We start from the raw sequence: 27,272 nt of genomic DNA, 5'->3' as shown, positions 1-27,272 counted from the left end.
ATGACTGTCTCGGTACCCTGGAACATGCGTCAGGGTCTGACTATCCAGTGATGGGCAGAAGAGCTATAGGCTCTGACCTCATGGGGGGGATATCACTTAGCGGGGGTGGCAGATATTAAATTTAAAAATATGTATTTTGTACTAAGTGCCATGAGGGTCTATAGAAAGTATCCGCCCGCATCCATAATACTGACAACTGTTAGCATGCGTGTTGTGTTTTCATGTTAAAATTATGACAATGTGGGCACCTGCTCAGAAACTGCTATCAAAATCACACTGTAAAAAAATTGTTGGTAGAACAAAATCTTGTTGACCTTATTTCATCCTTTCAAATCCGCAATCTAAGATGACCATTCAGTTGCTAACGTACTTGCCAGACTAGATCACTGGTAAAATTAGGGGCCGGTGTAGACCTCCAGGATAGAGGCAAACGGAGACTGGTCAAGATCACTTCTCCCCTGCCCAGTGGCCACCATGCTCCTAACTAGCCCCTGTGGTCACCTGCTTCCTGTCCTGCATTAGGTTCCTGGGGTGTTTGTGATGGAGCATCATCCAGCTGAGGGACTGGGAACAGTGTTTCTCCATCATGGTTTAGGAATGTGCACACAATTTCAGGCTGACCAGACTGTGGGCTCCTGGTGCCAGACTACTAGGCGAGAAGCTCTTTGGCCAGTGGGATCAGGAAGCTGGTAGGATGGAAGTCTTGAGCCTCTGGTGGCTGTCATTAGCTCTGAGAATGAAGCAGACAGAACCCCTTAAAAGCTGGCTTCAGAGAAAAGCTTACAATTACAATCGGGATATTGGGACTGAAGGTTTCAAACAACAGGTCTTACTCTTGTTATTGTGTAATTTTCTGGTGTCATTTCTGAAAATAAATGTACAATCAGCCCAGAGTCTCCATAATCTTTTATTTTTAGTCTCACTCTTTCCAGGAAGTGGCAGAATGAAGGCACATTCTTAGTGGTCATTTGTTAAAAAAAAAAACCACCAAAAACTGTCCATTATTCTTGACGTTAAAAATTAAACACAATGATTAAAAAAAAATAGCATGTTACCATTTATATCACATATTTAGGATCATGTGGTTTCCAGGGCGAGTAGAATGTAGTTGTGCCTGGGAAGGAACAGAAGGCAGTGGCTGAGAAGCACGTGTCCTCATAAAACATATCTAAGTAGTACACTCAGGATGACTCATGCTAAGGATTTAGACAGAATACAGTTCTTCTAGGAGGAACAACTTTAGTTTCTAAGGGACACTCACTTCTGCCATCTCAATGCCCGATTTCAAGGGTTGCAGGCTATGGACTTCTGTGCCACACTTAGGACAAGTGAAGGACATGTCAAATAAGAAGCTACTCTTCACGCAGTAGTAACAAAAGACATGCTCGCAGCCAATGGTGTGAGGCATGGTGGGCCACTCCCCACACAGAGAACACTGTCTGCCACTGGTTGCCAGCGTGCTGTCGCTGCCTGGGGCTCCGGTCAGTGGGACACACCATGAAGAGAGCTTGGCTCTCAACTTCTGGACGTTGATTAGTGGGAGGAGAAAAATTAGAAACTCAGCAAAGCCGTGCCAGAGGAGTTCCCTATTCATATACTCAAAGCCCACTTCTCGGACACTTTGGGGCTTGTGAAAGACAGAATGGATGCCCAGGAGACGTTCGGTCAAAGTTGCAAACTTGCCCCTTTGGAGGAAGATCAAGAAATTAATCAACCCGCCTAACTTCAGAAGTCCGACCACCAGATTCATGCACTGCTTGGCTTTCCTGAAGGATGCGATGTGACGGTTCCGAAACAAATCATAGCATCGTTCTTCTAACCACTTGCCACCAATCGTACAGACAGCGTACCAGAGCTTCTGATTTCTGCTCGGTGGCTGGTAGCTCAGGTTTGGGGAAAGATCATTCTGGTACTGAATATTCAACACTGACTGTCCCACTGTGGCATTTTTAGAGTAGATGGTGAATCTCCACAAGAAAAGCCACAAGAATGCTTTCACCTCTGGTTCAAAGCGGGCTAACAGCCCTGGCTTAAATCCATGAAAGCACTGAGTAAACTGGGACCAAACGAGCTGCTCCAGGGCCTTGTTTAGTTCAAGTGCATCCAACTGGCTGATTCTTAGCACTCTGTTCGTCCGCTCTGCGTTCTCGTCTCCGGAAGCCATGCCTTCTCTGAGGGTCTCTAGGAAGAAGTACAATCAGAAACCATCACTGACAGAGCAGTTTCTCAGAGCTACCTAAAATGCTGTCTCCTGGGCTACAATCCTCATTTTGCCCCAAAACTTAACTCCCTCCCCGCCAACACAAAAAGAAAACATCATCAAACAGTCCCGATCTTGTACTGTCTTCCCAACTTAGAGCTGGAAAACTGTGACACACAGGTGACAACGGACAGAGACAGGAATCCTGTGAAACCCTTGCCTCGCGCTAGCCAAGAGCTGTAGGGAAGGAAACGGGTCAGGACAGAGTCGCCCTTCTTTTTTTATCCGTTCATGACCCTGTCCCCCCCCAGCCTTTTCTCATTCTGGCTGCTCTGAGCTCCCCACTGGATGACGTCTACTGTTCGTCTTCCCTTTTGCCTCCTTCAGTGCCTGTCCCACACTGCGGTACTTTGAAAACACAAGCCTTCCCAAGTGGACCCCCAAGGCTGCTTTCCTCATGCTTCACCCTCTAGTTATAAAGTGCTCCCTTCTCTTGTTCACTACTGGACATTTGTTGTCTTTCCCTTCACCTGGAACAATCTGCTCCCATTCTCTAACTGGAAAACTCACATTGCCTGGAAACCTCATAGACAGAGGAGTCTGGTGGGCCATAGTCCATGGGGTTGCAAAAGAGGCGGAAGTGACTTAGTGACTAAACAACTAAGTTTTTAAGTACTAGCTTAGGGACCACTTCTAATTTAGTTGCCTCTCTAGCTGTTTCTTTAGCTCTCTGTCCTTCCTCTTTCATGATTTTATGTCCCTACTGTATATAAACTACTTTGCAATTGTTGATTTCCTCCACTGGATGATAAACCCTGTAGCAAAGACTGAGTCTTTTTACAGTTGATTCTAAGCAAATAGCCCAGTTCTTGGTTTAGAGAATGCTTCCCACAAATTCAAGATGAGTGGAACAAGAAACAGGATGAAAGTCTGGAGTGGGTGAGTGGTAGAAAATACAAATTCCTACCCAATAACCTTTCAAACGATTTTGAGTTACCACATCTTGACTGCTGATCGCCACATCTTTCAACATATTTTTGTTGCTTACCAGCTTTTCCCCAAGCAATGTGTCAGAAGCCTGTGATAAAATGGGAGAACACAGTCCCAACCCTTGTGGAGATCATAATCAAGTGACTGGGAAGAGGGAGGAAGCAAGAGTGTACTGCTGCTGCTGCTGCTAAGTCACTTCAGTCATGTCTGACTCTGTGCGACCCCATAGATGGCAGCCCACTAGGCTCCTCTGTCCCTGGGATTCTCCAGGCAAGAACACTGGAGTGGGTTGCCATTTCCTTCTCCAATGCATGAAAGTGAAAAGTGAAAGTAAAGTCGCTAAGTCTTGCCTGACTCTTAGCGACCCCATGGACTGCAGCCTACCAGGCTCCTCCTCCATCCATGGGATTTTCCAGGCAAGAGGACTGGAGTGGGTTGCCATTGCCTTCTCTGAGTGTACTGCAGAAAATAATAAATAGGCAATTACAAGATGTGAAAGGTGATGTGCAAGGGGAACGTAAGAACATAGTGCTTACAACTAGAAGGTCCAAGAAGGCTTCACGGAAGAGGCAAGATCTTCTGAAGGTAGCCACCTGAAGGATCGGCAGTGTCAGGAGGGTAAATATAGGTAAGAAAACCACTCCTACAGAGGGAACAGGGGGTGCTGAGGATGGGAGGAGCCAGGACAAAAGATCAGGCTGGAAAGGTAAGACTGATGGTAAAAGCTGACTTTGAGGAGGCTACATTTTATCAAGAAGGTAATGGGGAGACACCACATAGCTGTAAGGGAAGAACTGATCAACTCTGCATTTTAAACAGTGTGTTCTAGCCACATGGAGAATGGATTAGAGGCTGAAAGACTGGAGGCAGAGAGACCAATTAAGATGATTGTTAACATGATTTAGTGAGAAACTAATGATGGTCTAAATTAGAAGGGTATCAGTGGGGATGGAGAAAAATAGGTACCTTTGAAAGCTTTGAGGTGGAAGGATGGACACGACTCAGTGAGAAGTAAGCCAAGAATAACTGACTTGAGTAATGGTGTGGATGGTAGTCCAATTCTCTGAAATAGGAAACATATGCAGAGATATAGGTTTGAAGGGAAAGATAATAAATCTGGGCAGTTTTAGAGAGCTGAGGCTCCTATGAGACAGCTAAGTGGAAAAGCTCAGTAGGAAGTTCTGAGGATATATGGGAGAGATATTTGGGGAGGAGATTTTGTGTGAGCCCCTCCGATGGGACTGCTCTATTTTAAATCTACTTGATCTATTTAAATGCTAAGATCAGGAAGACAGTCGTCTAAAGATAAGTCGGTCCTGCCCATTCACAGCACATCCAACTTTCTTTGTACAATATAATCTTATTCCCCTGGTTTCCTTCTCCAGTCACTGTAGCGTTTCATGGGTCATGATCACTGCCATCACCAACCTTTGACCTTTCAAAACTTTCTCTGCTGGGGTCTGTGTATCACAGTCCTGTTGTCTCTCTGTGCTTGTAGTCTAGTGGCCTTCACACCTGAGCATTAATCACCATCACATGCAGGACTTGTTAGACTGTGCCCCTCAGTTCCAGAGTTTCTGATGTCCTCTGGAATGGGCACCAATAATTTGCATTTCTAGCAAGTTCCCTGGTGATGTTGCGAATGACTGGGCTAGTCCATTTCCAGGCAAAACTCACGACTTTGTGGGCACACCTGTCACCCACCCAGCTCAATGCTGCATGCCAGTCCTCCTGCCTTTTTTGCTTGGTTTTCGTCCACAGATCTGCAGAGGCTCTTACAGATCTCACCCTGATTCAGTTTTCTCTTTCTGCTACTATGTAGTCCCTGTGAGACTGAGACCACTCACAGATTTCACAAAGTCTATGAGCATCAACGTATCCTAGCTCTGCAAGTGCTCAGGATGCAAATGAAGACGCCAACCTGGGTCTGCACAAAGGAAGCAGGCCAATCGATGGACAAGTCAGGCAGCAGCAGAATTACATGGTATTGTAAGATTCTTAAAGACACTGCATAAAATTTCAGAACTATCTCAACAGAGAAAGACTTTCAATCTTTATGTAAAAAAATCATTAGTGATTATTTTTCACATTTTATGCAATTTAAAATCTTCTTTAAGTGTCATTTATGTAATTAAATAAAGGTCCATATAGTCAAAGCTATGTCTTTGCTGCTGCTGCTGCTGCTAAGTCACTTCAGTCGTGTCCGACTCTGTGCGACCCCACAGACGGCAGCCCACCAGGCTCCCCCGTCCCTGGGATTCTCCAGGCAAGAACACTGGAGTGGGTTGCCATTTCCTTCTCCAATGCAGGAAAGTGAAAAGTCAAAGTGAAGTCACTTAGTCGTGTCGGACTCTTCAGGACTCCATAGACTGCAGCCTACCAGGCTCCTCTGTCCATGGGATTTTCATGTTTTTACCAATAGTCATATACAGATGTGAGAGCTGGATCATAATAAAGGCTGAGCACCAAAGAACTGACACTTTTTGAACTGTGGTGCTGGAGAAGACTCCTGAGAGTCCCCGGAACAGCAAGGAGATCAAACCAGTTAATTCTAAAGGAAATCAACCCAGAATATTCATCAGAAGGACTGATGCTGAAGCTGAAGCTGAAGCTGAAGCTCCAGTACTTTGGCCACCTGATGCAAAGAGCCAACTCACTGAAAGAGACCCTGATGTATTTAAGAAACATAATTAAGAAAAAAAGAAAAAAAAAACACAACTAAAACAGTATTTAAAAAAACCTCATAGGCAAATCAAAATCTGTAAAATTATTTGTTCAGATTTACCAAATCATCTCTTACTTCACTGACCCCAGGATAAAGTACAGACTTCTTAGATTCTAGCCCAATTCTGTGTCCTTCTTTTTAACCATATAACCAGTTATTCACTGAAGAGTTTATTTTACTTCTAAAAGACTTTTTTGTTGTGGACAATTTTTTAAAGTCTTTATTGAGTTCGTTACATTATTGCTTCCGTTTTATGTTCTGGTTGTTTTTTTTTTTTTTGGCGGAGAGGCCTGTGGGATCTTAGCTTCGTGACCAGGGATGGAACTGCACTCCCTGGGCTGGATGACGGCAAAGGTTTAACCACTAGACGACCAGGAAAAACCAAAGAAATTTTAACTGACTCTCTTTTGGTCCTGCCTCTATGCCTTTTCTCACGTACCTGGAACACTTACCTTCTCTACCATCTTCTCCTGCCACCCTCAAGTACACTGCAATCCTATTTCAACATTCTGCTTCACAATTTTCTCCCCAATTCCCACTGTCACTATTTTTAACTATCACAGCAACTGTCTGTGCCATGTGCTTGAGTTCTCACTCTAGTTGTCTGAATACACCTTTCCCTAACTTAACCATAAACTAGTCAAGGGAAACTACCTCATAGCTGCTTCTCAAGGTACCTGCCATCCACAGAGACTGATACCTAACTCACTTTTCCTCATGCAAAATTCTATAATCATTCAGGATAGGTGAAATTATGGTATATACAATTCCTCTACTGTGAGTCTGGACAACTCGTCATGTTTCCCAGGTTTTGTATCCTGTGGTCAACAAGACAAAGGAAGTTCTCTTATTTGTCAAAGTACTCTTGAAAAGCTCAGGCTGTACTGGACATCAACTTCAACACTTCAGCTTTCTCCCGTCACCCCATCCCTGCCCCCAGTACTGAACCGGATGGATTGGTAATTTTTTTCAGTTGCGTGCTCAGTTTCTGAGTAGTGTTCAACTCTTTGTGAGCCCACAGATTCCCATCAGGCTCTTCTGTGGAATTTTCCAGGCAAGAATACTAGAGTGGGCTGCCATTTCCTTCTTCGTTTCAGTTGCGTAGCAGATGAAATTTATGGCATGTGTTAAGGGCGCCAGTTGTGCCAACTTATGTATCTTCAGATGTTAGAGTCACAATCAGTTCTTGGTAATCTTTACAGAACTTACTGCAAAGATGCGCCAGCTGTAGTAGTTGCTCAGTAAAGGTCTGTTGAACTCATATGTGGTGGAGTGAGTAGTTTGGTAGTGAATCAATGTTCAGATTGAACACTGCTGATAAACTGGAGTCTGAGGGCAGCTCTCTCTTCTCAGGTTCCTTACTTGTATACAGGAAGAAACTGGTCAGAGAGACTGGCTTCTGACAGGAGTCACTAATCTCAAATCCCTCATTTCTGGAGGAATCATACTTAAGTACAGTTAGTAAAGACAGGAATTTTTAATGGCTGCCAGGAAGGAAGACTTAACACACTCTCTAACCAATCCAATATTTAACAATCCTTATCATCAGAAAATTCTCTTATACCTTCTGTTACAGTTTAACTTTTTTTTTTTCCTTCCTCTTCTTCACCCCAGGCCTGGCTTCGGTGAAGATTAAGAACAGTTGGGCCCGATCTCTCTACAGAAGACTCTTTACTAGAGCAAAAGACTATTATTAAACTGTTCTTCCAGGAAAATAATTTCTTTTTTTTTGTTTTGTTTTAGGTTTCAGTATCCAACATGTTAGTCATTTCTGTGACTTCTTTTCATTGTAAACACAGAACAGGCATTGTCTATTACCCATCACAGTGTGTTAAAGTAGGAGCATAGCCTTCCTATTGCTCTGTCATCCTGTTCAGGCGACTGGGACAGAGTAGAAAGACTAGGTTTAAAATCAGATAGACTCGGGCTCCAGCTCCAGCTTGGTCTCTTGGCTGCTAAGTCATCTCAAAAAAATCATTAGCAGTAGATTCTTCTAAGAGTTGGAAATGAATGGCTACCTGGCTACCTCAAGATGTTGCTGAGATTAAAGCAGACAATGTTGTGTAAGTGGTTTGGAAACAGGCAGGCAGTACATTATTGCTACTTTGGCTAGAGATGAGCTTTAGAAGAAAAAGACTCGGCTGATTTTGCCAAATCTCATTTCAAAAGACTGAAATCTTCATTATTACTCATCTAATGCCTCAAGCTGGGCTGGAAGAAGCACAAGCTGGAATCAAGATTGCCGGGAGAAATATCAGTAACCTCAGATATGCAGATGACACCGCCCTTAGGGCAGAAAGTGAAGAAGAACTAAAAAGCCTCTTGATGAAAGTGAAAGTGGAGAGTGAAAAAGTTGGCTTAAAGCTCAACATTCAGAAAACGAAGATCATCGCATCCGGTCCCATCACTTCATGGGAAATAGATGGGGAAACAGTGTCAGACTTTATTTTTCTGGGCTCCAAAATCACTGCAGATGGTGATTGCAGCCATGAAATTAAAAGACGCTTACTCCTTGGAAGGAAAGTTATGACCAACCTAGACAACATATTAAAAAGCAGAGACATTACTTTGCCAACAAAGGTCCGTTTAGTCAAGGCTATGGTTTTTCCAGTAGTCATGTATGGATGTGAGAGTTGGACTGTGAAGAAAGCTGCAAGCCAAAGAATTGATGCTTTTGAACTGTGGTGTTGGAGAAGACTCTTGAGAGTCCCTTGGACTGCAAGGAGATCCAACCAGTCCATTCTAGAGGAGATCAGTCCTGGGTGTTCTTTGGAAGCAATGATGCTGAAGCTGAAACTCCAGTACTTTGGCCACCTCATGCGAAGAGCTGACTCATTGGAAAAGACTCTGATGCTGGGAGGGATTGGGGGCAGGAGGAGAAGGGGAAGACAGAGGATGAGATGGCTGGATGGCATCATCGACTCAATGGACGTGAGTTTGGGTGAACTCCGGGAGCTGGTGATGGACAGGGAGGCCTGGCGTGCTGCAATTCATGGGGTTGCAGAGTCGGACACGACTGAGCGACTGAACTGAACTGAATGCCTCAACCAACCTGTGGTAAAAGGATTCCCACCCCCGTCCCTCCAGGAAATACTGCTACACCATTAAAATATAAATTCTGGCAGTTACACAGTGAACATTATGTCACTGTGAGGTGGGCATGTGTGGGGGTCAGATGGGAAGGGGCAGAAATGTGGTCCAGTGGAACTCACGCATCATATCAGAGGAGATGCTGGGGTGGGCATCCTGAGAGCATGGGGGGATCCCAGAGTGACCTGCTCTCTCGGCTGTCTCACCTCCATCCACATGGCTCTGCCTGTTTATCCGGAAGCAAAGAAACCTCTCCAGAATGCACACTGAGAGCATCTAACTCGAGTGTGCTTCACCAAACAGGGCCTGGTACAGGCAGTCTGAGAAAAGCATCCAACCTTGGTTTACCATCAACATGCTCCGTTCAGTTCCTCCTCCTCTCCCCTCCTCTTTCTAGCAGGTACAGTTATTCTAGGATATTGGCTTTAGAGAAGGGCACTGCTCAGGAGTAGAAGAAACTGATGAGATCGAGTAACTACAAGTTTAATTCATCTGATTATGGAACTTCTTCCCTCCACTGCTGGACAATAATATTTGGCTGAAGTAGGTGTAGGACACAGAAAAAAATGCCATAAGTGCCTTTAGATCACATAAAGTTATTCTCAATCTAATGGGAGAAGATTGGTTTTCAGTGAATTCTAAATCTGACAGATTGCTACTCAATTTAATATTTACTGAGGGCCCACAAAATGCCTGGCATTCTCTTACATTTCAGGGGTTCAATCCAAATAGTTAACTCTTAGTTAACTTCCTTTTAGTAAGGCATTTCTAAAGAAATAGGACTTTACAATAATCAAGACTAGCCACTGATCTGTGAAGAAAAGAATGGATCTCAAAATACGAAAACACTATGAAGGATCACAAAACTCCCTGGGGCAGAAAAGAGAAAACTTGGATTTAATACCATACAAAGTGCAGAAATATGCAAGCACTGACCCCAGCCATGGTCCACCTGGGAAACACGGGGAGATGGGTTTCAACGGGAGCTGCATCCTTATGAATCCCCACTAACATGGTTGCACTTGTTCGGAAGTAAAGAAAGAAGTTGTCTGCTATGACCAGAGCAGAATGGCTTGGCAGGAGAGACTGGCTGAAGAGTTGCTGCCGCTGCTTTAACCCCCTGCAAAAAAGACTCTGTTTTAAGGAAATTGGTTTTGTAGCCATGAGTAATCACTGAACAGAAGGGACTTAACAGGACATACATTTTAAAAGATTAACCTGATTGCAGAGTTTAAGAAAAGGAAAACTGCAATTCTGAAGGACCAGTTCCAGCAGTTGGCCCCCAACCTTTCTGGCACAAAGGACCAGTTATGCAGAAGAACTTTTCCACGGATGGGAGTGGGGATGGTTCAGGGGGCAATGCAAGTGATGGGGAAGGATGAGGAGCAGCGGCAGATGCAGCCTCACTGTTTACCCCTCCGCTCACCTCCTGCTTTGCGGCTGGGTTCCTAACAGGCCGCAGACTGGTACCAGTTGGTGGCCCAGGGGTTGGGGACTCCTGAGTCACACGACTCCTGTGACCATTCAAGGACCTTAACTGAGGTGTTGATTAATAACGTTCTGAACAAGTCTTAGTAAGTTGACCTGCTTCACTGACAACTATGAAAATTAGAAAGATTACAGTATCCTCATGTTTTTGAATCAAAAATCTCCAACTCTTCTGGAAACCAGTGCTTTCCTGACTCTGCTACACTTATTGCTATCCAAGGCCTACTACTGGTCGGTCTACTTCTACTTTCAAAAATTTAAATATTAAAAATTGTATTATTATTGGTTCTTGTAGGTTGGTATTTAGTTTCACAAAAGCAGCTCAAACGTAAATGGTTTAAAAAAATACAAACTAATTTTTTTTTTAAAAGTTGGGATTGTTTTGAATTGAAACAAATATCATCAGATTTAATTCAAATTGATTTTTCCAGAAACACAAAATCTGGTGATGCTTTTTCCTGCTCTGCAATGACATCTCCTTCTTTTAATGCACAATCCTATCAATCTCTCCCTCTCCATCCCCCGTTTCCCTGACTATACTAAGATTCTGAAAAGCTAACCCAGGGAAAACATTTATGGCCATGCAAAAAGACTTATAAAAACAATTAAAAGTAAAATTGGCACTAAATAACTTCACGTTCAGTGAAGGATACTACTATGTTAAGGACATGTGAAGAAGATGCTTAAGGCAAAATCAAGACCAGATAAAAAGTATAGCATCTACGAGGGTTACTGTGATTAACTTGTCACATAAATATGTTTAAGACAAAATGATTGAGCACTATAAAACTATTAAAAAGGTCTCCTGCTGACATTTTATCACTAGACATGTCACACTGCTTTTCTTTCACAGGGAAAAAACAACTGAAAATTCGTTTACTGAGAGCAGCGATATATAACCTTATCCCTTAAATAACTCATGCTTTCCTTTTAAGCTTTTCATTCCCCAAATAAAACTTTGTCATCTATATTGCATTCCAAAACGAAGGACTTTTTATCTCAGTACAGTGGGAAGAATTTCTCAGGACGTCTTCCAGCCCTTTTATTGAGTATTGTACAAATTATGAATGAATATATTTTATTTAAAAACATGTTATTGACAGAAATCTATCAATAATAATGTGGGTATTGTCAAGGGCCTGTCAATATTAATGTAATTATGATTAAGGGCATAACATGGATTTTTAGCTATAATACCAAGTAACATCTCCGGCATTACTGCTATCAATAAACACATTATTATTGACCTGTTTCAAGATGCTCAGTACTAGATGTATTACCATTAGGCATGTTTGTCAATGCATACTGCTGACAAAAATTCTACATTTAAATTTACAGTCTTTGCAAACTTTGTCAGCAGAAACATGTGATTCCCAAGCAATCGCTAACGTTTCAAATCCATCCACACACTCTCTGCCAGGCTATTCTTTTCCAGACCCACAATCATCAACTGATTTTCAGTACAACAACGTTGCTGCCACACGGTCTTAAGGGTTCTGGTGATATAAATGGATGAGACCATTTCTGCCTTTTAGTTGTGTCTTTTTTTTAATCTTAAGTGGCATTTCACATTAGGAGGTTATACGAATAAAGTTCTACAACCTGAGATCTTAAGCTTTGAACCTCTACCCTACTATTTTATTTCCTTTGTGTAGTCAGATAGATTTACTGTCCATTGTATTGGAATCAATACTAATAAATGGGACATGCATCAAAGAGAGATTTTAACAGGACGTTGATTCCCAGAACGCACTGCAAAGATGAGCAAAAGAGGAAAAAACCTATGGCGGGGACCCATTAGACCCTTGTGACCTTTGGCACTGTGAACAGGCCTAGAAATCAACAACTGTAAGTTCAAATCCCACTTCTGCCATAGCCTTGCTAAGTGACATGTCACTGCTGTTTCGTTCATCTCGTTCATCAAATATAAACGAAGTCCTGATAGCTTATAGGTATCTGATGATATAAACCCCAACTGTGCTCATTTGGCGGAGAAGGCAATGGCACCCGACTCTGGTACTCTTTCCTGGAAAATCCCATGGGCAGAGGAGCCTGGTAGGCTGCAGTCCATAGGGTTGCTACAAGTCGGACACGACTGAGCGACTTCACTTTCACTTTTCACTTTCATGCATTGGAGAAGGAAATGGCAACCCACTCCAGTGTTCTTGCCTGGAGAATCCCAGGGACGGCGGAGCCTGTTGGGCTGCCGTCTATGGGGTCGCACAGAGTCAAACACGACTGAAGAGACTTAGCAGCAGCAGCAGCAGTGGGTATGTAACAGAATGTCTCTACAATGTATCCTAAGGATACACTTCCAAATAGCACATATTTTTCAAACACATGAACCACGGTAAGTTATTCTTTTTATTTGGAGAGAATTGGGAATTCAACTCAAAGACTAAAATCTCCACCACTATAATCAGTCTTACACAATTGAGCACCTTACCTATTTCACTTACGATATATTTACTCAGGTATCTAGAAGTAACACAAACTTTTTTTTTTTAAACCTGGGGACGGAATCTCCCATTACTTTGGCCTTTCTTCACAAATACATTTTAAGCATGGCACTCATCCTCTCAGAAAACTGATACTTTTGAGTCTTTGAGGGAGAAAGCACACTGTGGAAACAAAGAGCAAATGTCTGAGTGAACACAGGGCAGGAGACTTAAGCTGGTTCCGATTAGTTCTATATTCTGGTTCACCAACAGGCTGTGTGACTCTGGGCAAGTCATTTGACTACACTATACTCTTCAGCAGTTAAAAAAAAGTCTTATAAAAAGTCTACCTCTCTAGAATCATCATGGGAATTATTTTAGAAAACCCTGGAAGAGAAGATAAAAAGTAAAAGTACAGTCATTTCCAACTGTAGTAAGGGTTAATGTCAAACATGAGTAAGGAAAAGGCTAAAGAAAGTAGAGACATCAGAACAGTAGCACCCATGAGACAGACTCAATCCTCACAGAAAAAATACAGCGAAGCCTGACGGAAGACAAACCCAAACGATTTGGGAGTTTACAACTGTAGTAAACCTATACTACTTACTTCCTGGATATGGAGTGCTAATAAGCGACCACTACAGCTAAGTACCCTTTGCAAAAAAATCAAATATTAAATTATTTAATCCTTACAATGTTATGAAAGAGGTTCTTCTGGTATTTTGTTTTAAAGCAAGGAAATTGAAGCACAGGGAGATGACTTGCGTGAAATAACACAAGGAGGAATGGTGGGGCCATGCTCTACACCAGCCTCCTCTATGGACAGGTGACGGCAGACCTCAAAGATGAACATAAACCCCTTAGGATGTCACTGCAGGACATGCAGATGGGGCTGTTTAAGAGACTAAGTACGAAGTGATGAAGAGCACCGGTATGAACTTCAGCAAAAACTGTAATCCAAGGATGAACAAACAAAAGACATGGGAAACTTAAGAGAGCGACTAGACCTTCAAGTACTCTATAAATTTGGAGAAAGGTTTTAGGATCTAACTGCCTAAGAAGACAATTCTAAATGACTTCAAGATTATTGGAACACAGGTTTAATTGCACATTTTATGGAACACGAGAGAATATGAAAACAGCCACAAGGGAACAGAGGTATCAGCAACGGAAGAGGAGAAAGTACCACGGGATACATACTCTGAAGAAGGCACTAGATGTTTTCTTTACAGTTTCATGACACAGTCAATGTTATGTCCACTTTAAGAAGTCAAAAATTAAGAGGGGTCTGATAACGTGCTTAAGGTCAAGCTGGCGATTTAGTAAATGCTAGAAAAATGGTGGAACATACAAAAGGAAGTCAGTATAGATATTTGCTAAGCTTGGATCAAATTCAACATCACAGAACTCAAAACAAAATTTTTTCTCTCAAGATAATTCTGAAGACCAGACTGCCAGTCAAGCTCTCAGGACTGTAGATGGGAGAAGAAATTCAAGGAAGCTGGTAAAGTTTCCCACGTTGCCTGGAATTCACCTTACCTACTTTCCCTGCCTTTCCATGTGGTCAGAGAACCATTTGAAGAAACTGAATGTCAAAAATTAACCAAAGGAATATGGGGGTGAGAAAAGGAGGTGCAAACAAATATTATGAACACACGTAATATGGGAAGTAAAGGCAATGCTAACTCACATGACCCTGGAAAGGAACAGGTGTGCATAATCAAAATGGAATTACTCTAGAGCTCTTTTTTTTTTTTTTTTAAGGTTTTAATAGTTAAAAAGAAAGAAAAGATAATTTGGATGAAATTTTATCTCATGTTATTGACAAACAGGTAAAAAAGAAGAGCTCTGCAAAAAAAAAAAAAAAAAAAAAGGAAAATAGATAAAAAGCAATCTAAAAAAGGGGATTTTGATTCCAGAGATGAGAAAAGATGTGAGAAATTTAGAGTACACAATGGGAAGGCCTCTTGGGTGGCTCAAGTGGTAGAGAATCCACCTGCCAATGCAGGAGATGATCCCTGGGTTGAGAAGATCCCCTGGAGGAGGAAATAACAACCCACTCCAGTATTCTTGCCTGGAGAATCCCACAGAGGAGCCTGAAGGACCACAGCCCATGGGGTTGCAGGGAGTTGAGCACGACTTAGCAACTGAACACACACACACAGGGAAGGACAGAGGGTGCTAAACACCCTCTTCCCTGCTCCCACGTGCAGAAATTAGTGCCAGGATGACAGATGTGGGGCAAGTGGGACAGTCAGGGCTTTTCTCCTGAGGTTTCTTCCACATTCCAAAGGAACTGAAGAGGACCATGGAATGTGTGAAAATGCTGTCATTTCACAGCAAAGAGAAAAGAGAACGTCCAATGTGCTTCTAGGTTGTTCAACTCAGATAATAAAGTGAAGAAAGAGGCCAGTGACTCAGAGCAGAACTTCTGTCCATGAATAAAGACTGCTTTGTCTTGTGCTACAGGAACCAGAGCACGGTGGCGTGCAAAAGGCGAAGAAACTAAAAATTTACTTTATACTTTAGGGAAAACGTGAGGCTAGGACTTGGAACTTTACTAGTAAAATGATGTTAGGTAAAACTGCTAACATCTTTAAGGTTCAACTGCCAAAAATGGAAAATATCTGCCCTCCCTATTGCAAAGACTGCTATGAGCTTCAAAAATAAGCAAAAATTAAAAAGTAGGGGGAAAAGAGAAAAAGACTAACTGTGATCAAAAACAAAGTATTAAACTTAAAATCTGTATACAACCACAAAGGTTTGTGACTTTTGGTAATGAATTAACTGTGCACATATGCATTTTATTGTTTAAAAACCTGTAACAAATGAATGCAAGTTGAATACAAATGAACAATTAATTTACAAAACAAAATTATAAGGCTAGTAGGAAATATATTAAGTAGTCTAAGACACAAATTTAATTTTCTTAACAGGACTACTGTTTTTCAAGCAGAACAGAAAAGAATAAGTTGTTTTTGTAAAATACTGCTGAGGGTCAACTTGCTTTGTCTCTCCTCTGCATGACTCCAGGGCACTTCTACAAGAATTCTTCCACAGAACAGTTTTAAAACCACAGACTGAGTGCTCCTCCTAATTTCTAAAAATGAGGAGAATAAGGCCAAGAGGCAGAGCTGGTCAGGAGTAGAAACTCAACTCTCTTGATTCAGTCTAGCATGTTCTTTGCTGTGTCCTCTTCTGTTTTTTCCCCCATTTCTAAGAAAAATAAAATAAGAGGTTCTTTTTCACTTGTATTGTCAATAAAGAATTCCTAACTCCACTCTTTCTTTTCTTCCAAATCTCCTTCTGACTCAAGACTATTCAACTTTAATGTTTCTGGATACAAGAAATGGATAATATGGGCAAGATGAGGGAGAAGATACAGTGACAAGAAAGAGTCGGTCATCCTGAAATATTCTGCCAAGGCTTAACTAAAGGTAACCCATTAGGGGAAGGCGTTCAGACTGTAAACTGGTGTGGATGGAACCTCAGCCTACCTATAATTTCTACTGTTCAGATATAGTGTTCCAGGGACATCACAGAATAACAATACCATTAGATGTGAACAGTCTACAACTTAGTCTCATTCTGTGAACAGCCCTTTCACTAAATGTAGTATTTTCGAAAAATGGGACCTAAAGATAAGAAGTAAACAGTGAGTTTTAAGGCCTCACAAGAAAAATGACTTATATTCTATTTGTCAGGTATCAATGTTAAATGTAACTCACTCATTGTAAGTTATTTTCTAAGAAAATTCTCAGTAGTTTTTTCTCCCCCCAAAAATTAAAATTGCTTTTAAGTTTATAGGCTTTTAAAAATATTGGAAACTTAAGCCTACTCAACTTTTTGGTACCAAACAGCGCTATACACGAACCATCAGATATTAAGAAAAGTTTGGACCCTCAGTAATTCTTAAGCCGTTCGAAAGGGTTAAATCTCACCACCACCAAGTGACAGGAAACGATTTCCAAGTATGTTCTAGAAAATTACTTCCCAGAACGCAAAGGAAGCTCAAATCTAGCTGTCCTTTTTTTTTCTAAGAATGCCATCCTAAGACTATTTTTAGGCGTTTAGGTTTGCTCCACTGCCTTTCCCAAAATCAGACTCTGCCTCTTCCAGGAAGACAGGAAGCCAATTAAACAGGGAAACAAGCAAAGGGCGACAATTACAAGGTCGTGAAACTCCACGCCCTCCCAGTTGTAAGCAAGACCGCAGGTCCACACTCCGACTCTCTCGGGCGACACTGACCTTAGGAGTCTGCGAAACGCCCCGCTCCGAGTAACTGTTTCTGAAACATCACTGGGAAGCTTGGCTTTTCCAAGCCGAACCTGCGGTCCACAAGCTTCCGGAACTCGTGGGTTTGCGGAGTGACGCAGAACCCGGAAGTGCCTGGAAAAAAAAAAAAGTGGAACTAAACCAACGAGAACCACGCTTTAACGCTCAGCGAAACGCCGAACTCCGACGAGCCGAAGGGCCGAAGAGCCGACGAGCCGAAGGGCCGAAGAGGACACCCGCGCGCTGATTGGTCTGCTGGCCGTGGGGGAAATCCGCATCTGATTGGCAGGAAAGGCGCGAACCCGGCAGCCCGGGTCCTGGGGCCGCGCGTGGGGAGGCCACCGGGTCAAGGGGCCGCGGGGAAGCCAGGGCTCTGGAGGGCCGGGCTTTCCCTGCCTTCAGACAACGGCAGCCGGCCTCTGAACGAGTGCCGCCGAGTGGCGGCGGGGTGCCTCCGCGTCTTGGGGGCTCTTCGCTCGCCAGGTTGGAGGGCCCACTGCGAGATGGCCGGGTGGGGATGGGAGCCTCCGGCTGCAGCTGCAGCATCCGGGCTGGGGCAGTTTTTGCAGCGCGTGGCTGCCGTGGCGGGAGGGGCGAATGGCTGGCTGGCCTCTGCGGACTCAGGGAGGCAGGTGGCCTTCAAAGCCTCGGCCCGGGAGGCCTTGCCCTACGAATTGGACCCTTTCTCGCTCGCAGAAATCAGCGCCTTGAGCTCCCTGCCGCGGGGTCGGTGTGAATCATCCCAGACCTTTAGAAACGCGGACAGTAGGGTCCCCCAGCCCTGGGGAGCTGAGGCAGGATTTCTAGTACTAAGGGCCCGAGGGAAGGTATTTTTTGAGCATTGATCAGGCAATTATGTGTAGCCGGCGTTGAGAATCGCCTCTGCCTATAATAAAGGGATGGCCTTATCTGTCTGGCTTGTTTGCTTAAAGGTTTGAATGAAGTCAGTGGGTACAAGCTCTCTGCACTCAGTAGGTCTTAAAAACTTTTAAGCGCATGTCTCCCCCCGCTGTGCCTTCTCAGAACCCAGGAGCACGCAGACCTGCAATAAATGTGTTGACAGACATTGGAGAGCTCATGCTGTAGAAGCAGTGTTTGATTAATTATCCCGTGGAACAGTTGTTATTGAGAATTTGAAATATTATGGACAAGATAAAAGAACATTTATTGATGAAGTCTTACATTGTTAAATTTGTTTTTATGTTGAAGGTACACAATTAGCATCACTTACACCTGGAATTTTGTCCTCTTCCATATATTAAGGAGATCAGAAAGATCAGGCCTAAAAGAAGATGGTGATGGTTTCTTGAATTAATAAAATTCCCACTACAGGTACCAATAGTATAAATGAGATTGGCTTTCCTGATGGCTCAGAATGCGCCTGCCAGTGCAGGAGATGCAATTTCCATTCCTAGGTGGGAAAGATCCTCTGGAGAAGGGCATGGCAACCCACTCCAGTATTCTTGCCTGAGAAATCCCATGGACAGAAGGAGCCTGATGGACACTCCATGAGGTTGCAAAAAAGTCAGACACCTGGTAGCGACTGAACAGCAAAGGAGCTCCAAGTTGAAAGGATATGTGGTTCTCTTAGGTACAGGAGGGAAGGTGTCTCCAGAGCTCCAGTTGGCCAACTAGTTGCTGCTGGCCACCTGAAGCGTGGGTAGGCTGGATTGATGTCTGCTCTGTGTGTAAGATGCACACTGTATTTCTAAGATAAAAGGTAAGAAAAGAAAAGAATGAAAACTACCTCATTTGTTGCATTGGCTACATGTCAACGTGAGAATGTTTCAGAAAATGTCAAATTACATATATGGCTCCTCATTTACATTGATGTTGGGTAGGGCTGTTCTAGAGGGTAAGAAAAGCTCTTTGAAGAAGACCAAGTCTTTCATGTAGCAATTATAAAGGAAGGTAACCATGTTGAGCCTACATCTGTGCTTCACTTAATTTTTATGAAAAGGAGAAAATAGGACTCTCCCCCCACAAAAAAAAAGACTAACATAGGGGAATTTTCAGAATGCAAGTTTTAATTCATGGAGCCTTATGTATGTCACATGAAAATATCATGATATCAGTTGATAATAAAAAGACCAAGCTATCAAGAAATTTGAATTATGTTTTAAGGAGTCTGATTATTAGGGCAAAGCGTATAGAACATTTAAGATTTCTATTGAAAATGTTTCAGATAGCCTCTGGGTTTTACCACTTAACCTCTAGATATGGTGAACTTTTTTCAGTTTTCCAGTGAGGTTTCAGGTAAGCTTTTCCAATACATTTATTTTTCATTCATTTATTTAATAAAAGCCTGCTGAGGGTTCTGGGTATTGCAAGGCAGTGTTATAAAGTTGAACACTCAGACATAGCCCTTACTCTCTCCTAACTAACCAATATCAGTTCAGAAACAGTGAAAAAGTACATAATAACCAAGGCATAGTGTCTTTTGTCTTTGAATGAGTGCTTTACCTTGGTAAATTCCACACATTGTCTTCAACCCAGTATTTATATATTACTGCTCATGTATTAATGAAGAGTCTTATAAGGACTAGATAAGGGTTTAAAATATGTTGGTAAAAAAATCAAAGTATACTTAATTCATCTGTTAATTGTCAGAACTTAAAAAAGAAAATAAATTTGAGTATTCACCTTTAAATAGAAAAGATGAAAAAATTACAATACCATCATATTTATGATACCTTCTTTTAGCCTTTCAGCAACTTTTAGGTTATAAGGAATTTAATAATAGAAATGTAAAAGAGACATTGATTTATGCCCCTAACATAGTTTAAAATTGCTGACTTTAAAAAGCTAAATTTATTTTAGCATATTACAAAGTTCTTAAATCAATATATTTGAGTCTTTTAGGAAAAAGGTAAACATAAATCTTATGTTAGTTTACTACTGCTGCTGTAACAAATTATTGCAAAGTTAGTGGCTCAAAACAACACCAGTGTATCATCTTACAGTTCTGTGGTCCTAAGTCCATCTGGGGTCTCCCTGGGCTAAAATCAAAGTGTCATGGGTCTGTGTTCCTTTCTAGAGCATCTGGGGAAGAATCAGGTTTTTTTTGTTTATTCAGATTGTTGACCAGATTCAGTTGCTTGCTATGGTAGTATTGAGGCCCCTGGTTTCCTTGCCAGCTATTAGCTGAGGGATGTTCCCAGCTTCTAGAAGCCATTCACATTCCTTGGGTTGTGGCCCTCCTGCTCTATCTTCAGTCACCTGTCGTAGGTTGAGATCCTCTCATCCTTCTGATTCCTCTTACCTTTTCTTTAATTTCAGTAAACCTGTTCGGTTGAGCCTACCTAGAAAATCCAGGATAATCTCTCCATGTCAAAGTCTGCAACCTTAACCACATCCTTCAAGTCCCATTTGCTGTAGTGAAGTGACATACTCATGGGTTCCAGGGATTAAGGCATGGGCATTTTTAGGGGTCATTTTTCTGCCTACCATAGATCTTAATTGGGCCCATGCAGTATAACCATAATTTCGTTTTTGTTTTCTGGAAATATTTTGAAAATGTATTAAGGTACATATACAATCCAGGGTATCCATGAGAGTAAAAGCAGCAGGGAAAACTGTTATTCTTGTCATTCTGCCTACCATAGATCTAAATTGGGTCCATGCAGTATAGCCATAATTTCTTATCAGTACTCTCAGTACTTTAGGATAGAATAACAATGTTTATAATAACAGGTAGACTGATGCTGAAGCTTGAAGTTCTAATACTTTGGCCACCTGATGTGAAGAGCTGACTCACTGGAAAAGACCCTGATGCTAGGAAAGATTGAGGGCAGGAGGAGAAGGGGGCAATAAAGGATGAGATGGTTGGATGGCATCACCAACTCAACGGACACGAGTGTGAGCAAACTCCAGGGGATAGTGAAGGACAGGAAAGCCTGGAGTGCTGCACTTATGGGGTTACAAAGAGTTGGACATGACAGTAACTAAACAACAACAAACTTTATTGGATGTTTCATATATTCCAGGCACTATTCTCGGAGAAGGAAATGGCACCCCTCTCCAGTACTCTTGCCTGGAAAATCCCATGGATGGAGGAGCCCGGTAGGCTGCAGTCCATGGGGTTGCTCAGAGTCGGACAGGACTGAGTGACTTCACTTTCACTTTTCACCTTCATGCATTGGAGAAGGAAATGGCAACCCACTCCAGTATTCTAGCCTGGAGAATCCCAGGGACAGGGGAGCCTAGTGGGCTGCCGTCTATGGGATCGCACAGAGTCGGACACGACTGAAGTGACTTAGCAGCAGCAGCAGGCACTATTCTAAACCCTTTTTCTGCATTTACTCTTGGTCCTCAGAAATGCCCCAGGAGATAAGCGCTGTTGTCCCCACTTACAGATAAGCAAACAGGTACAGAGTAGGAAAGTGACTTGCCTACTTCTCACAGCTGTTAAGTGGTGGAATGAGGATTTGAATCTACATGGTCTGTCTGATTCCAGGGCCTCTGCAGGCTCTGACCCACAACATAGAAGAAATAATTTTGAACATTTGGATTTACTAACCATGCTTTAGAGATATAGTGACTATGAGTTCAGGCTCTAGTATCACAATGTGTGGATTTATATTCTATCTTTACCAGTTACTTGATGACCTGGACAAGTTACCTAACCTCCCTGGGTCTCAATTAACAACAAACTGAATTCATAGTAACACTTGAGGATTAAATGAGACACTATAAAAGTATGTACTTAGAACAGTGCGTCTGCATGAGCTATTGCAGCTATAATTATTGATGGCAGTTCAACTTCTAAAAACAGCAGTTTATTGTAAAAAGGAGTGTTTCCTTTATGAAAATTCAGTCGCTTTATGAAGTAAAAACTGAAAGTTAATCTTTTTCCTTTTCAAAGACCACACTGTTTTCTCCTTCCCCAGTCGATAATTACTCTCCGATCCAACCCAGCTGCCATCGTTCTGGCAATGTTACTTTTTCCAATCAGGTATTACGCTGTTGTACACTTAGGCACTTTGTCCAGACTCTAGTTCCCCTAGGTTAACACCCAAATCCCTTAGAAAGGCACCAGGACTCAAACTCCAAGTACCCTGTGCTGCCCGGTGTGTACACAGCCCCCATTTCTAACTTCAATTTTCTTTTGCAATTGTTCCTGGAGGAGACATAGTGCTAACATACCACTCCAAACCTACCCCCTCTTCCAATAATCTTTGCTGCCATTGCTTCAATTCAAACTGTCATGCTTTCTGCACTTAAAGTCATCCCCAACAAATTCATGGCCTCCAGTCTTACCACCCTTCAAACTTTTATTGCTCGCCTCCCTGTTCACCAGAATAGTCTTTCTAAAATACAAAACTCCACATTACTGTCCTCCTTCAAACCCTTCATTGTCTTTTCCAGACCCCATTCCTGCAAATATTATTCCTTTCCTTACATCTCTTAACACCGACTAAGTGCTTCTACTGTTGCATTCAAGGTATGCTTATTTAAGAACTTTCTTCTTGCCTTCTAAATCATGAACACATCGATAGGGATTAAGAGATGCTTTTGCTTGCATGAATTTATTCCATTATTTTGTTACTGCCTATGTACATGTCTGTCTGTTGTCTCTGAAATGTGAAATCTTTAAGGGGAGGCTTGTGGTATTATTTCTCTTTACCTGTGTGCCCAAGAGGTAGAAGGTGCTTAGTCATTGTGAATGAATGAATAAAGAAAAATAACCCCACATACATACAATTGAAAAAATGCTGCTTAAATCCCCAAATGTGTTTATTGAGACTATATAAGGTCCTGACTAGAAGCTACATAACTGGTAGTTAACAGCATGGACTCTGGAGTCAGAGTGTTTGGCTTTGAATTCTGACTCTGCCACTTATTACCTGTTCACTATGAACCTTGAGTCTATTCTTTGTAAAACAGGGATGATAACAGTATAACTATCTCTTTGGGTTAATAGAGCCAAATGAGTTCATGTTTATGAAGTGTTTACACATAGTAAATATTTTGTAAGTGTTGGTTAAGTAAAAATATGATAGTTTATGTTTTTATTACTCTTATAGCCCACCAGGCTCCTCTGTCCATGGGATTCTCCAAGCTAGAATACTTAAGTGGGTTGCCATTTCCTTCTCCAGGGAACCTTCCCAAGCCAGAAATCGAACCTCGGTCTCCTGCATCGCAGGTAGATTCTTTACCAGCTAAGCTACAAGGGAAACCCTGATAATAGCTAATGTCCTTATAATACAGTGATAAAAAATACCACAGTGTTTTGTAATTGTGATATTTAACTAGAGGTTTTTAAACTTTCAATGATTTTTAATATCTTAAAAATATATAAAATATATTTTGATGAGTAAAGTTGTGATGTTGTATGTTGCCCTGTAAAGAGGCCAAGGAACTGAGGGCAGCACCTGGCCAAAAGCCAGAAAGGAACCAAGGTCCTGAGTCCAGTAGCTTGCTAGGAACTGAGTCCTACCAAGGACTAGATCTTAGAAGTGGACCTTTCTCTGGTTGAGCTTTGAGATGCCTGCAGCCCCAGTGAACACCTTGATCGCAGCCTTGTGAGAGATCTTGAGCCAAAGGACACTGCTAAACCTCACCCAGATTCCTGATCCATACAATTATGAGATAATAATTTTTAAAGCCATTACATTTGAGATAACTTGTTACACAGCAGTAGATAGCTAACATGTGTCTGTGTGTGTACTCAGTCATGTCTGAATATTTGTGACCCCATGGACTGTAGCCTACCAGGCTCCTCTGTCCATGGAATTCTCCAGGAAAGAATATTGGAGTGGGTTGCCATTCCCTTCTCCAGGGGATCTTCCTGACCCAGAGATCAAACTGGGGTCTCCTGCATTGCAGGAAGATTCTTTACCATCTGAGCTACCAGGGACTAATATATTAATGCTATTTCAGTACAAATGTGTAACAAAAACACTTGGAATGAAAGGCAACTTTGTAGGTTTCCTAGTTATTAATCAAAGCTCTTTCTACTGAAAACAATGATGATAATAATAAAATTAGAATATTGGTAGTAATTTACATTTTTTGAATGCCTACCAGAATATAAGGCACCTTTCCAAATTATATTTATAAATATCAGTTCAGTTCAGTAGCTCAGTCATGTCAGATTCTTTGCAAACCCATGGACTGCAGCACTCCAGGCCTCCCTGTCCATCAGCAACTCCCAGAGTTTACTCAAACTCATGTCCATTGAGTCGGTGATGCCAACCAACCATCTCATCCTCTGTTGTGCCCTTCTCCTCCTGCCTTCAATCTTTCCCAGCATTATGGTCTTTTCAAATGAGTCAGGTCTTCACATCAGGTGGCCAAAGTATTGGAGTTTCACCTTCAGCATCAGTCCTTCCAGTGAGTATTCAGGACTAAATTCCTTTAGAATTGACTGGTTGAATCTCCTTGCAGTCCAAGGGACTCTTAAGAGTCTTCTCCAACACCACAGTTCAAAAGCATCAATTCTTCAGCGCTCAGCTTTCTTTACAGTCCAGCTTTCACATCCATACATGACTACTGGAAAAACCATAGCTTTGACCAGATGGACCTTTGTTGGCAAAAAATGTCTCTGCTTTTTATATGCTGTTTAGGTTGATCATAACTTTTCTTCCAAGAAGCAAGCATCTTTTAATTTCATGGCTGTAATCACCATCTGCAGTGATTTTGGAGCCCCCAAAAATAAAGTCTGACACTGAAACACTGTTTCCCCATTTATTTGCCATGAAGTGATGGGACTAGATGCCATGATCTTAGTTTTCTGAATGTTGAGCTTTAAGCCAACTTTTTCACTCTCTTCTTTCACTTTCATCAAGAGTCTCTTTAGTTCTTCTTCACTTTCTGCCATAAGGGTGGTGTCATCTGCATATCTGAGGTTATTGATATTTCTCCCACAAATCTTGATTCCAGCTTGTGCTTCTTCCAGCCCAGCGTTTCTCATGATGTACTCTGCATATAAGTTAAATAAGCAGGGTGACAGTATACAGCCTTGATGTACTCTTTTCCCAATTTGGAGCCCAGTCTGTTGTTCCTTGTCTGGTTCTAGCTGTTACTTCTTGACCTGCATACAGATTTCTCAGAAGGCAGGTAAGGTGGTCTGGTATTCCCATCTCTTGAAGAATTTTCCACAGTTTTTTGTGATCCACACAGTCAAAGGCTTTGGCATAGTCAATAAAACAGAAGTAGATGTTTTTCTGTAACTCTTTTGCTTTTTTGATGATCCAACGGATGTTGGCAATTTGATCTCCATTTCCTCTTTTCTAAATCTAGCTTGAACATCTTGGTCATGGTTCATGTACTGTTGAAGGCTGGCTTGGAGAATTTTGAGCATTACTTAACTAGCATGTGGGATGAATGCAATTGTGTGGTAGTTTGAGCATTCTTTGGCATTGCCTTTCTTTGGGATTGGAATGAAAACTGACCTTTTCCAGTCTTGTGGTCACTGCTGAGTTTTTTTTAATGCAACAGCTTGTAAGATTGTTGTTTTTTGTTGTTTAATTGCTAAGTTGTCTCTGACTCTTGTGACCTCATGGACTGTAGCATGCCAGGTTCCTCTGTTCATGGGATTTCCCAGGGAAGAATACTAGAACGAGTTGTCATTTCCTTACCCAGGGGATCTTCCCGACCCACCTGAAGTTCCTCTTGTGTCTCCTGCATTGTAGGTGGATTTTTTACCACTGAGTAACCAGGGAAACCCCATAAGATAGGTATTAATTATAATTATCTCCATTTTATAAGTAATGGAATTAGAGCTAAGGGAGGTTAAATAAAGGACATGCCCAAGATCCCCAGTTGAGTAACAACATATTGGCAAGATTTGAACCCAGGCTGTGTGACTAGAGTTTTCTCTCTGAACTACTATAATAAATTGTTCCCTAAAGATCCATGATCTAAGGCAAAGGTGACGGGTGTGGCAGGAAGAAAGGGCAGCACTCTGAGTTCACAGGGAAATGAGCTTAATCCTGGTCTAGGAAATGCTGGGGTGCCAGGGCGGCATCTGATCTGACTTTCAAATGCTGGGTGGAATTTAGGTGTGTGGCTCTTAGAGGAAGGAGTCTATCAGCTGAGCAAAAAGTTGGAAAAGCATGAGACACAGACAAGAAAACATCACCTCACAGTGTGTCTGGAGCTCAGCTAGTGGGAGATAAACTTATGTAGTTTGGAACTTGGTTATAGTTCTGTGAAAGATTTTGAATATTTTTAATAAAAAAAAAACTACCTCTTGAGTTTTTTTTTTTTTTTTTATAGTAGCTTAAATCAAGTACCTCTTAGTTTAAACTATACTGCAAAACTGTTAGAGAGAGGATATTTTGGTGAATTTGAAATAGAAAATCTGATTGTATGGGTTGTATGAAAATATGAAATTTAATTACCATGAAGTGCAAAAGAAAAATAGAAATATACACAGAACATTTCATGTAGTTAAATTTCTTAACACATTCAAAGATGTGTTCAGTTTGTATTTAGTTTCAGTAAAACTGCAAGGATATCAAAATTTGTAGACCTTTTTATTTCCTTGTAAAAACAATACTATTGGTGGTTACATTCAAAGCACATTAAGTATTTCACTAAAAACAGAGCCTAGAGAAATTAAAAAAAGTTATGATTGTGTGTTTAGTTACCTGGGAGTGGACCTTGAAAACAGTACTATGTAAGGCATTCATATGAGCAGGGCTTAAAATATTATCCTTTTTCTCAAAACATCATTCAAGTGCACTAGATGGAAATTTAATTTTGTAAGATGTCTGTACTGTTCAAATTTGTTTATGGTGTGAGCTTTCAATTTAGACAATTTATCATTACTTGGAGAGGAACTTTTTCTCTTAAGCCAGATTGAGTTTCCTTTCCAGGGAATAGATGAATCCAGGAAAAATGTTTCCACAGCTCGTACCTAGCCAAAAGCCATGGCCATGGAGGAATGGAGAGCTCATTGAATAATGACAAAAGGAAAATATGTAATCCCCTTTCCCTTAGCCTCTCGTGCCCTTGACTTGTCTCAAAACTCTCCAGTCCATAGATTCAAGCAGTGTCTATTTTGATTCTCAAATTTAGGGGTTGAACTTCTGCTTCACAACAGTATTAAGCAGATGAT

At 41.8% G+C, this 27,272-nt stretch overlaps 1 protein-coding gene across 5 annotated transcripts; it reads right to left on the bottom strand.

Moving 5' to 3' along the window:
* Positions 1 to 888: 888 nt before the first annotated feature.
* Positions 889 to 17,270, bottom strand: PEX2 (peroxisomal biogenesis factor 2). Of its 5 annotated transcripts, none has more exons than XM_086335431.1 (3): positions 17,180 to 17,270; positions 9,942 to 10,125; positions 889 to 2,181 (listed from the first exon to the last, which is right to left on the bottom strand). In XM_086335431.1, exon 3 carries the CDS (start codon positions 2,162 to 2,164, stop codon positions 1,247 to 1,249), a length of 918 nt encoding a protein of 305 aa, XP_086191557.1. In that variant the 5' UTR covers positions 2,165 to 2,181; positions 9,942 to 10,125; positions 17,180 to 17,270; the 3' UTR covers positions 889 to 1,246. The 5 variants fall into 5 exon arrangements, with proteins under 5 accessions (XP_086191557.1, XP_086191553.1, XP_086191556.1 ...); XM_086335427.1 differs by lacking the exon at positions 9,942 to 10,125 and adding an exon at positions 3,575 to 4,253; XM_086335430.1 differs by lacking the exon at positions 9,942 to 10,125 and adding an exon at positions 4,157 to 4,253.
* Between the last annotated feature and the right edge of the window lie 10,002 nt (positions 17,271 to 27,272).

This window comes from Bos grunniens, chromosome 14, assembly GCF_055505025.1.
Source record: "Bos grunniens cultivar Pamir isolate PY7600 chromosome 14, Bosgru_T2T1.0, whole genome shotgun sequence".
NCBI classification, from domain to species: Eukaryota; Metazoa; Chordata; class Mammalia; order Artiodactyla; family Bovidae; genus Bos; species Bos grunniens.
This window is presented reverse-complemented; position numbering and strand designations above follow the sequence as displayed.